At 46.4% G+C, this 12371-nt stretch overlaps 1 protein-coding gene across 3 annotated transcripts in view; it reads right to left on the bottom strand.

Moving 5' to 3' along the window:
- Positions 1–12371, bottom strand: part of RAPGEF3 (Rap guanine nucleotide exchange factor 3) — a 244424-nt gene that overhangs the window by 87952 nt on the left and 144101 nt on the right. For all 3 annotated transcript variants that reach the window (XM_029595109.1, XM_029595110.1, XM_029595111.1), the window contains one exon: positions 30–108. In XM_029595109.1, coding sequence (XP_029450969.1) covers positions 30–108 — 79 coding nt within the window. The remainder of the gene's footprint in view (positions 1–29; positions 109–12371) is intronic.

The following is a 12371-nucleotide window of genomic DNA, read 5'->3' as shown; positions in this document are numbered from 1 at the left end:
TTCATAATGATGAAGCCACAAAAGGATATTGATGAAGAAGTGCTTGGCAGAGCTGAGGGGTGGGCATAAAAACACAGTGGGTCAGGAGAAAATCACCAACAAAATTGTCTGAAACAATAGAAAAATAGCTTGGATTACGGACAGAACAGAAAAACCTAGAGGTACCACTCAGCCAAAGGACTTACATGTGCCAAAAGGCAGAGCAATTTTTTCTTATGACTTTGTTGTTACTATCCCTTAAAGGACAAGTACTCATACCTCTGTAACCCTTACTATGAATTCCCACGCTGACATACTAATAAAAGTGAGGCCTCCTTTAAGACTTTCACAGATCTTACAGTCAGCACTCTTGTCTGCCTATATGTTAGCTGCACAGCAAATAAGCAGAGGACTGCACTTAAAGCCATTCCCAGAGATAATCAAGTTGTAAGGTTGCTTGGAAGAGGTTCTCTCTGGAGATAAGACTAGTTGATGGTTGAAGAAACAGAAAGATAATAACAGAACAATGAGATTGCACTGATCAGACTTAAAAATATAGCCAAGGTTGCTGAAATGCTAAAAAGTATGCCAAAGGTTAGTCAGTATATTGATGGGTCAGCATTAAGGGGTATATTTTCTTACTTACATGCGTGTGCAAACGCATGGACGTGGCTAGTTTATAACGCATGCATGTGTTATAAAAGACATTTTCCATGTACGCGAGGCGACGGGATCAGCCTTATTCCCAGTTCCCTCCCAGTCTGCTCAATTGTTACGACTGTCGCTGCCCGATATCTCCACTCCACCCTCCTTACCTCTCTGGCGACTCCTCCTGCGGTTGATGGACGTTTGGCTGCCGTGACGTCTACCTGCCGTCTTCTTCAGAGTCTCTGGACCGGCTTGGGCGCTGCCTCCCGCCATGCTGGTCAGTTGCCTTAGGGCGCATGCACCGCGTGGGCCCTGCTTCAACTACCTTCAGTGGCGCGAATCTCAGGGGCGTCCCCCTGTGATGATGTCATGCATCCAGGATACAAAAGGCCTACGCGATTGCTAGCTAATCGAGTAGCAAAGGTTTCCTAACGGATGGGATTCGCTCTCCGTACCTTGCAACTCTGCCTCCTTTGGACCTACTCTATTTGGGGTACCCGCTCCTCGGGGGCCTCTCTCTCTTTATCTTTCAGGTCGCAGTCTGGAACCGATACTCGCTCCTCAAGGGCCCATGTTCCTGGACTCGCTACTATAACATCGCTGCCTATAACATCTGTGAGTTACCATCTTTATTTCTCAGAGCTATTCTCTGGAACCAGGTACTCGCTCCTCGAGGGCCTGCCTTACTTCAGCTCCTGTGCTCCACACTGAGAGACTGCCACGTGAGTACATTACCTACGAGGCTCTATTCCTGAACTCTGCATATCCTGTTACTACTCACAATATCATTTCTCTCTATTACAGCACAGCCTTTGTGAGATCGCTGTTCCAAAGTCTGAGGGACTACAAGCCCAACTGGGCTACTTTCCAGCTCACTACTGCCACCTCTGGTGGTTCACCAATCCTGTATAATAAAAGAACCAGTGTGTGTGTGTCTCCTATGCTGAGCCTGACCTGTGGCCCCTCACGGGACTTCCCCCCGTGGGTGTGGTCATCTGCCACAGGTCCAGGGATGCACCCAAAATCCTTGCAAATAATAACAGATTGCTAACTCCATTGATCCGGCACAGCTCAATGCCCTGCAGGCCATACTGGGCCTGGCCCTGCGCATTTTGGAGTAGCAAGATGCTTTGGAGAAACTCACTTCAGCGTTTCATCAGCTGCACACACAGAAGACCCAAGGCACTGCTTCCAGCAATGAAGGTCAGTTACAGGAGATAACTTTAAAGACTGCTGCATCACTGCAGCTCCAGTTCGTTTCTCGGGAGAGATTCAGAAGATCAGGGGCTTTTTAAACCAGTGCTGCATGCATTTTGCTCTACAGCCTTCTCAGTTCCCTACAGCGTTTTCCAAGACTACCTACATCCTTTCTTATCTGGATAGGCCTTGTTTTGGGCGTCTACCCTGTGGGAACGCAAGGATCCTATATTGCAGGACATAGATGGATTTCTGGACTTATTTAAATCCGTTTTCAATGATCCTGCTCGAGTTACCGTTGCCAGCTCTGCTTTGGTGGACCTGAAGCAAGGCAACAGACCACTGGCTGATTATTTATTTTATTTATTTATTTAAAAGTGTTTGTATACCGTCTTTACAACAGTGTTTAATCAAAACGGTTTACATAACTAAATAAAAAACAAATGTAAATAAAGATTTAAATTTAAAAGACATAAAGATTATCAAATTATGAAAGCTCAAAATTACAAAATATATAATAAAAATAAAAATCTGAAACAATGAATAGTTTACATAAAAAATAAATCAATATATAATAATGTTGTGCCCTGTGTGATGGAGAAGTAGTTATGTTATTTAGTGTGTGATATATGGAAAGCAGATTGAAATAAATGTGTTTTTAGGGATTTTTTGAAGTGTTTGGAGTTGGATATGGATCTTAAAGAGTCTGGTAATGCGTTCCATAAGATTGGTCCAATGACAGAGAATGATCTTTTTCTGGTGATGTCAAGACGGGCCTGTCGTGGTGATGGGATGTCTAAGAGGTTTTTGTCCAGTGTTCTTAGATGTCTGGTGGGTTTGTAAATCCGGAGAATGGAACATAAGGTAATTGAATTAGGAGTGTAGATGAGAGAGTGTATAATGGACAGGATCTTGAATTGTATTCTGTATTTAATTGGTAACCAATGTAATGATTGCAATAGAGTTTAAAACTCTTGCTACAAACTCTGCTGGGACCCTAAATGCCTGAAGACCCTTTTCTTCAGAGGCCTGGATACCCGTGTAAAAGACGAGCTGGCCGTTCACGAAACACCTGACTCGCTGGACGAACTAGTGGCTTTGGCCACTTGGATCGATCACCGGCTTCGTGACAAGGTGAAGGAACTCCGGCCTAATAGAATACCTGGGTTGAAACAGGCTAGTGCTAAACCTGCACCTCGGATGGTTCCAGTAATTCCTGCTGCCAGTGAAGATGAACCGATGCAACTTGGTCACGGGCATTTGACTTCCAAAGAGAGAAGACTTTGGAAGAGGCGCAGTCTTTGCATGTACCTGTGGTCAGTCTGGCCACGATGTCCCTACATGCCCTATTCGTCCGGGAAACGGACGGGCCTAAGTCCTGCAGGAGGACTGTTCTTAGGCCTCACTACGCCCTCTCCTCCGCTCTCTCTCCCAGTCTCCTTGACCTGTGGACTATTCACGTTTCAAACTCTTGCCCTGGTGGATTCAGGGGCAGGAGGCAACTTTATTCTCAGACGTTTAGTGGAACACCTGAGGATTCCCCTCATCAGTTTGAAAGTTCCGCTACTTCTATCCTCCATCCACGGAGAGCCACTGAAGGTACTTGAAGCAGGGCCGTGCGGCGCGCATGCCCTAAGGCAGCTGAACAGCATGGCGGAAGGCAGCACCCAAGCCGGGCCAGGGACGGCGGAGAGGACGGCAGGCAGACACCATGGCAGCCAAACGTCTGTCAACCGCAGGAGGAGTCGCCAGAGAGGTAAAGAAGGCGGAGTGGAGACGTCGGGCAGTGACAGTCGTAACAGTTCCCTCCCTTCAAAGGGCGGTCCTCCTCTTCGGGTACCAATCTTTGGTTTAGAAGGATGCACAAGGTGAAATTGATGGAGCATCTCTTTGTCAAGGATGTTGGCCTGAGGCTCCCAAGAGTTTTCTTCGGGGCCGAAATCTTCCCATGACAGAAGGTATTCAAGTGCATTGCCTTGTCTTCGGACATCAAGTATCTCTTCAACCTTGTATTCTAGGTCATCTTCTGCGTTGATAACAGGTAGTTCCTGAGACTTGGAAATAAATTCGCTGAGCGGTTTTAAGAGTGAAACGTGGAAAGTGTTATGGATGTTGAGTCCAGGTGGTAGCTTCAGACTATAGGTGATGTTGCCAAGACATCAGAGGATTGGAAATGGTCCCACGTAGGGAGGAGCAAACTGAGTGGAGGGGTAGCTTCAGTCTGAGGTGTTTGGTAGATAAACCAGACTTTATCTTCAGGTTTGAAGACTGGCGCTTGCGAATGGTGAGCGTCATAGTACTTCTTAGCATGGGTCCCTCGCTTTATTCAGCATGTCCTTTGTCTGAACCCACAAGTTATGGATTTCATCAGCAGTAGCTTGAGCTGCTGGGGACGTCATGGAGAGCTTCAAGTGGAAGTGGCGGGTGATGGAGGACGTCCTTATAACCACTTCAAAAGGTGTTGATCCAGTTGATGTTGCTGGATGAGAGTTGATGGCGAATTCAGCCCATGGTAGCAGTTCGGCCCAGTTATTCTGACGGGAACTGATGTAGGCATGAATGAACTGCTTCAAAGTTCTATTCATCTGTTCTGTTTGGCCATTTGATTGCGGATGGTAGGCTGACGTGTAGTCTAGAGAGATGTCAAATAACTTGCACTAGGCCCTCCAGAATCGTGCCGTGAATTGTGAACCACGGTCAGAGACAATGTGACTAGGTAGGAGGGCCGTGAAGGCGAAATATGTGCGATATGAAGAGCTTTGCAAGCTCCAAGGCTGAGGGTAAGCCAGGAAGTGCTACGAAGTGGGCCATCTTGCTGAAGCAAACAACTGTTACCCAGATGGTATTCATTCCTCCGGAAGGGGGTAAATCGACTACAAAATCAGTAGCGATGTGTGACCAGGGCTGTTCCGGAACTGGCAGAGGTTGTAGCAGACCCCACGGTTGACCAGAAGCGGGTTTTGTTCTTGGCACAATTGTACAGGATGCCACATAGGAATAGGTATCCTTCTTGATCGTAGGCCACCAATACAACTTCTGTATTTTAAGCAGGGTACGGCGTTTGACTAAGGATGGCCAGCCAGCTTGTAATCGTACGTCCAAAAGAGCACCTTCTTCCTGAGGTGTTTTGGAACCAGCAGGCACAGATTGGGTAGTCGCCAAGATGACTTTCTTCGGATCAATTATGTGCTGAGGTTCTTCGGGCACATCCTCCGAGAGAAAGGAGCGTGACAAGGCGTCTGCTCTGGTATTTCTGTCTCTGGGACGATACTTAAGCTCAAAGTCAAAACGATTAAAAAATAAGGACCATCTGGCTTGTCTGTGGTTAAGACTTTGTGCGTGGCGGAGATACTCTAGATTTTTGTGGTCCATGAATACAGTTATTTGATGTTGAGTGCCTTCGAGCCAAGGTCGCCATTCCTCGAATGCAAGCTTTATTGCCAAGAGCTCTTTATCGCCGATCCCATAGTTCTTCTTGGCCAGGGAGAATCGTCATGAGAAGAAGGAACAGGGACGTAAGGCTTTTGAGTCTCCTGTCTGGCTCAATACGGCCCCCACGCCCACATCTGAAGCATCAACTTCAACGAGAAAGGGCTTGTTGGGGTCAGGATGCCACAAGCATGGTTCCGTGGAGAAGGCAGTCTTCAGATACTCAAATGCGGGAAATGGCCTCCGCAGACCATTTTGAAGCATTGGCACCCTTGCGGGTCATAGCGGTCAAGGGGTGCTGTAAAGAAGAGTAGTTCTTTATGAAGCTTCTATAATAGTTTGGTGAACCCCAGGAATCTTCTCAGGGCCTTCAGGCTGGTAGGTTGGGACCAATTTTTGATACTCTCAAGTTTGTGAGGATCCATCTGGAAGCCTTCTTTAGACACAATATAGCCGAGGAAAGGCACTGAGCCTTTGTGGAATTCGCACTTAGAAAGTTTGGCGTAAAGCTGGTGTTCACGGAGTCGGCGGACTACTTGTTTGACATCTTCAATGTGAGTGGGCAGGTCCTGGGAGAAGATTAGGATATCATCCAGGTAGACCACAACACTCTTGTACAGCAGATCCCGCAAGATGCCGTTCATCATGTTCTGAAATATGGCGGGTGCGTTGCACAGGCCGAAGGGCATCACTAAGTACTCGAAGTGGCCATCTTGAGTGTTGAAGGTTGTTTTCCATTCGTCGCCACTATGAATGCAAACTAAGTTGTAGGCCCCCTTCAGGTCGAGTTTTGAAAATATTTTGGCCCCTTGAAGCCGGTCAAACAGCTCTGAGATTAAAGGCAAGGGGTAGCACTCTTTAATCGTCATCTCGTTCAGACCTCGGTAATCGATACATGGACGTGGGGTACCACCCTTCTTCCCCACAAAGAAAAAACCTGCGCCGGCTGGAGAATTCGATGGTCTGATAAACCCCTTCTGAAGTTTCTTTTCAATGTATTCAGACATTGCCTTGTTCTCAATTGCTGAGAGAGGATAGACACGTCCTTTAGGAGGTTCAGTATTGGGTTTCAGTCTTATGGCACAGTCATAGGACCTATGTGGAGGAAGAATGTCAGCCATTTCTTTAGAGAACACATCTCCATAGGATGCGTATTGGGGTGACAGTCCTGGCATCGCCGGAGTCGTAGGCAATGCAGATGACAGGAGCAATCTCCATAAGGCACCTCCCATTACACTCTGAGCCCCGGCGGGAGAGTTCCAAGGATGCCCAGTCAAATTGGGGTTGGTGCGCTTGCAACCAGGGTAACCCCAGGACGATAGGGGTGCATGCCTTTTCCAACACAAAGAAGGGAAGCGATTCCGTATGGAGAGTTCCGGTGCGGAGAGTCACTGGTAAGGTTTGGCAAGTCATGTCGCCCGGTAAGGGCTCTTCGTGGATGGAGGATAGAAGAAGCGGAACTTTCAAACTGACGAGGGGAATCCTCAGGTGTTCCACTAAACATCTGAGAATAAAGTTGCCTCCTGCCCCTGAATCCACCAGGGCAAGAGTTTGAACCGTGAACTGTCCGCAGGTGAAGGAGACTGGGAGAGTGGAGGAGAGGGCATAGTGAGGCCTAAGAACAGTCCTCCTGCAGGACTTAGGCCCGTCCATTTCCCGGATGAATAGGGCATGTAGGGACTTCGTGGCCAGACTGACCACAGTACATGCAAAGACCGCGCCTCTTCCAAAGTCTTCTCTCTTTGGAAGTCAAATGCCCGTGACCAAGTTGCATCGGTTCATCTTCACTGGCAGCAGGAATTACTGGAACCAACCGAGGTGCAGGTTTAGCACTAGCTGTTTCAACCCAGGTATTCTATTAGGCCGGAGTTCCTTCACCTTGTCACGAAGCCGGTGATCGAGCCGAGTGGCCAAAGCCACTAGTTCGTCCAGCGAGTCAGGTGTTTCGTGAGCGGCCAGCTCGTCTTTTACACGGGTATCCAGGCCTCTGAAGAAAAGGGTCTTCAGGCATTTAGGGTCCCAGCAGAGTTCTGTAGCAAGAGTTTTAAACTCTATTGCAAAATCAGCAAGTGGTCTGTTGCCTTGCTTCAGGTCCACCAAAGCAGAGCTGGCAACGGTAACTCGAGCAGGATCATCGAAAATGGATTTAAATAAGTCCAGAAATCCATCTATGTCCTGCAATATAGGGTCCTTGTGTTCCCACAGGGTAGACGCCCATGACAAGGCCCTTCCATCCAGATAAGAAAGGATGTAGGTAGTCTTGGAAAACGCTGTAGAGAACTGAGAAGGCTGTAGAGCAAAATGCATGCAGCACTGGTTTAAAAAGCACCTGGTCTTCTGAATCTCTCCTGAGAAACGAACTGGAGCCGCCAGCGGTACAGCAGTCTTTAAAGTTACCTCCTGTAACTGATCTTCATTGCTGGAAGCAGTGCCTTGGGTCTTCTGTGTGTGCAGCTGATGAAACGCTGAAGCAGCGGTTCTCAACCTGTGGGTCGCGACCCCTTTGGGGGTCGAATGATGATTTGCTAGGGGTCACCTAAGAGACCATCGGAAATATAGGTTTTTTTGTCGCTCCTCGAGTCACTCCCTCCCCTTACCGGATGCAGTAAAAATGTTCATTCTGCGCTCCCTCACTCCCCGATTGGCGGGTGCTGAAGCAAGCCCCTTTTGCCCAGCACCGGCCAATCGGGCAACGCGCCCTCACTCCTCGAGTCACTCCCTCCGGCTGTAAATGTTGGAATGCGTTGGAAGAGGGGTAGTCTTATACGGCAAGTATATCCCAAACTCTATATTTTAACTGTAAAAGTTGGGGGTCGTCTTATAAGTCGGAAAATACGATATATACAGTACAGATACTTAGGCCTATCAAAGAAAATAATTTTACGGTTGGGGTCGCCACATAGTGGGGAATTGTATTAAAAGGGTCGCAGAACTATAAAGGTTGAGAACCGCTGCGCTGAAGTGAGTTTCTCCAAAGTGTCTTGCTACTCCAAATGCACAGGGCCAGGCCCAGTATGGCCTGCAGGGCATTCAGCTGTGTTGGATCCATACAGTTAGCAATCTGTTATTATTTGTAAGGATTTTGGGTGGATCCCTGGACCTGTGGCAGATGACCAAGCCTACGGGGGGAAGTCCCGTGAGGGGCCACAGGTCAGACTCAGCGTAGGAGACACACAACACTAGTTCTTTTATTATAGGCAGCGGTGTCTTCCAGGCAGAAGTGGAGTCCGCGTAGCGAGTCCAGGAACATGGGCCCTCGAGGAGCGAGTATCGATTCCAGATTATGACCTGAAAGATAAGAAAGAGAGAGAGGCCCCGAGGAGCAGGTACCCCAAATAGAGTAGGTCCAAAGGAGGCAGAGTTGCAAGGTACGGAGAGCGAATCCCATCCATTAGGAAACCTTTGCTAACTCGTTTAGCTAGCAATCATGTAGGCCTTTTGTATCCTGGATGCATGATGTCATCACAGGGGGACACCCCTGAGATTCACGCCACTGAAGGTAGTTGAAGCAGGGCCACTCGGCGCGCGGGTTCTAAGGCAACTGACAGCATGGCGGGAGGCAGCGCCCAAGCCGGTCCGGGGACGCCGGAAAGGATGACAGGCAAACACCATGGCAGCCAAACATCCGTCAACCGCAGTAGTCGCCAGAGAGATAAGGAGGGCGGAGTAGAGACATCGGGCAGCGACAGTCGTAACAATTGGAGCAGACTGGGAGGGAACTGGGAATAAGGCTGATCGCGTCGCCTCGCGTACATGGAAAATTTATTTTATAACACATGCATGCGTTATAAAATAGCCACGTCCAGGAGTGTTCCTGAGTGGGGTGAACACTTATGCACACAAGTTACTAGTTTAGATCCTGCAAAAGCAACAAGTGTAAGTTTGTTACCCGGATCTGTATATTACACTTTTAATTATCTGGTATATGTGAGAATAAAAGCCTTTATTGTCAAATACAGACTGGGTGACAGGTTTGGGTAAACTGGGGGGAGTTCAGGCAGAAGAACCAGAAGAGTCTTGATGAACTGAAGATGGACTGGGTGAATTGGTAGACAAATTGCTAAAACTGGTAATTTCCTTGACATGCACATATTACAGAATCTTCTGACTTGCATGCGCAAATCCCAACTCGGGAGGGGGGAGTAAATGCTTGTAAATTGTGCAGGTAAAATATCCACATATATCTTTTTAAAGTTACGCAAGCAAAACAGTTGTGCGATACAAATCTGGATAAAAATCTATGCTACTGAATATCCATTCTAAGATAATAGGATAATTAATATCCAGATAGCTTAGATATCCGGATATTTTTGAATATTGGGCCCATAATTGTTATGCATATGAAATCAGACCTACAACACAGCATAGGAAATAAAGTCCAAGAAATGTTATATATTTTACCCCTTCATAGAAACAAATATCAGATTTGATTTGAAATAGCCTTTGAACAGGTCAGACAACTAAAGATCTGGGAAGATAAAACTATATGCTTAGAGTAACTCCTACTGAAGGTGAAGAAAAACAATAAAAGAAAATTTGTCATTGCAGTCATAATTAGATTTGTTTTGCTTCTCAGGAGCCCTAATAAACAAATGTTTCATCTTCTTATCACTGTTATGTATTGTGAAGGCATATTTATATGGAATGCAGATATTTCTTTGAACATTTTTTAATATTTTGAGGCATGCAGCCATCTTTAGGGTGCATTCACATTTTGGCACAAAGGCAATTTTGGGGTTTAATTTTTTTTAACTGTTTTTATTATGCTGTTTTTAGTTCATTAAAGTAATGCATATGTGTATGTGAGATAACTCAAGTTTTAGCTCAGAAGTATAATAATTGATTCTAGTTATTTATTAGAGATCTAGATCATTGCAACCACGTATACATATATAGAAAATATATTTGCTTGTTGTGATAACTAATTATTTTGTGCAGCAGAACTATTAGAATCCTGTAGAATTTATAGCTTCCTCTACCATTCAAGGGATGCTCTCATCCCAGAGGTCATAGAAATTTGGTGGGATAATGGTTGACAGAGCTGATCTCATTGGGTTTGGAGACCACTTGGATGCATGGACCACTCTCTGGTAGCCAGAGCGCCCTTGGATGCTACCTCCCCCTGTAGTGAACCTGCACACCCAACATTACTAATGATGCCTCCTTTACCTATGGCTAAACTACCTCAAAGGATTCTTCCTCCACTTTCTCAGTGGATGTCTCATCCCCCTGTGACAGGTGTCTTCACCTTTCTCTGCTGTCAAGGGAATGTCCTCATCTTCCATACCCTCTAATGAGTGCACTGCACTAGAGCAGCCAGTTCATCTTTCTCTGGCCCTCCAAACTTTAGCTCTCAGGAACCTCTCTTGCCTCCTGTTCCCTCCTTCAGCTCTCTCCCCTTGCCACAGCCTTCTGTGTCTGTGGTCCCCAAAGATACATTCAGTATAGACTGAATGCTCGTTCACAGAAGCACCAGACTAGGCCAAGCTATCTGAGGCCCCACAATAAAAGGAGAGGATGTCCTAAGAAAAAATAATGTATGTCCTATGCAGGTCCCGTATATGCAGACTAGTTAAGGGCACTACATGTACTGCAGCCGCCATGAGGCAGAGAATGACCAAGTCTAATTTTGCTGACATTCAATCCTGCTAAAGCAAGGCCGACCAGCAATGCAGCCCCTTTGACAAGGAGAACTGTCTTTTCCTGATGTGAATCTATCCAGGCTCCTATGAACTGAATTTTTTGAATCAGAAACAGAATTGATTTGGCAAAACTGACCTGGAATCCTAGAGAGTGAAGAAGCTGTGCTATTAGAGGAATTCCCGAACTTCTAACAACAATGGACCCATCACTAACTAATCTTCTATATATGGGAATACACAGCCTCCCTGCTGAAGCTTTGCCTCCACTATTGTGAGGCATTTCATGAACATCCATGGGGTTACCAAGAGGCTAAAGGGGGACATCTTGTTTTGTTAGTGCATATACTACAACACCACAAACCTGAGGAACTTCCAATGGGGGAATGAATAAGAATGTGTGAATAAGCATCTTTTAGATGCAGAGCACATATCCAATCTCTCTTTTGAATGAAAGGTAGGATCATCTGGAGGGAGTTCATCTTAAACCTCTTCCTGAATAGCAATTTTTTCATAAATCCAGTTTAGACCTTAATTCACCTGTGAGGGAGTATAGAAATGACTCCTTTAAACCACCTTAAAACACAGACTACAGCCATTAGTCCCAGTCCTCCTTAAGGCGCAGAGGCGCAAGGAATTTTGGGTCCCAGGAGGATCCCTTCCTAACAGTATAAAGATCAGGGCCTAAACAGGTTAGGAAGGCCCTGGGGAGCTGTTTCGAACCCAAGTACAGTTTATGTATGAACTGTTTTGGAACTTTAAAGTGAGGTGAGCTGCTGTTTTGTTTTGCTGTTTTCTTTGAAACTCCTGTAAATAAGCCTTTTGTTCCTGACCAGAATAGCCAAGTCTTGCTTTGTTTCTTGGCTATTCTAGATGCTGTGGCTGGCCCAATGCTACACCCCCTTACATTTTGGGGATTAAGAAAAATCGAGAACAGAATTCCTGGCCACACTCTTGGGAAGGGACAAGTTCCACTGCCCTCTGCTAGAGAAGAGACTCTACTTCCAGCTGCAGCTGAGCAGACTGATGATTAAAATCCATTGGGCTGGAGAAGGGTGAGAGAAGAGTAAGCAGTAGCCATACTCAACTCTCAGGACCCACCAAATACTGGTGATTTGGAGCCATTCCGAGAAGAAGGACCAAACTCTTGCCCCCACCACAAGAAGTGGGGAGGCAGGTCTCAGTCTCATCAAAAGTTGCTGTCCAGTTTAGGTTGTATCTGCTGCTGAGCCTTAGACTGATGCTTTTCCCTTTGTCAACCTTGAGTGGGCAGCTGTTGCTGCTGAAGAGTAGGAGAAGCTCAATGATACTAAAAAGAGCATAAGAGATATCTTTGGAAGAATGGACATTTTTAAGAGAAGTACTGGCATTGGGTAGGGGCCAGTTGGTCCCCTGCTGCAGCTGATAATGATTATAAGGTTGATTGATGTTCTTTAATCAGAGCCACTGTCTCCTGAAGTTTGTCTCTGAATAGGTTGT

Source organism: Rhinatrema bivittatum, chromosome 3 (genome assembly GCF_901001135.1).
Source record: "Rhinatrema bivittatum chromosome 3, aRhiBiv1.1, whole genome shotgun sequence".
Classification (NCBI taxonomy): domain Eukaryota; kingdom Metazoa; phylum Chordata; class Amphibia; order Gymnophiona; family Rhinatrematidae; genus Rhinatrema; species Rhinatrema bivittatum.
The sequence above is the reverse complement of the archived record's forward strand: the minus strand, read 5'-3'. Positions and strand labels throughout refer to the sequence as shown.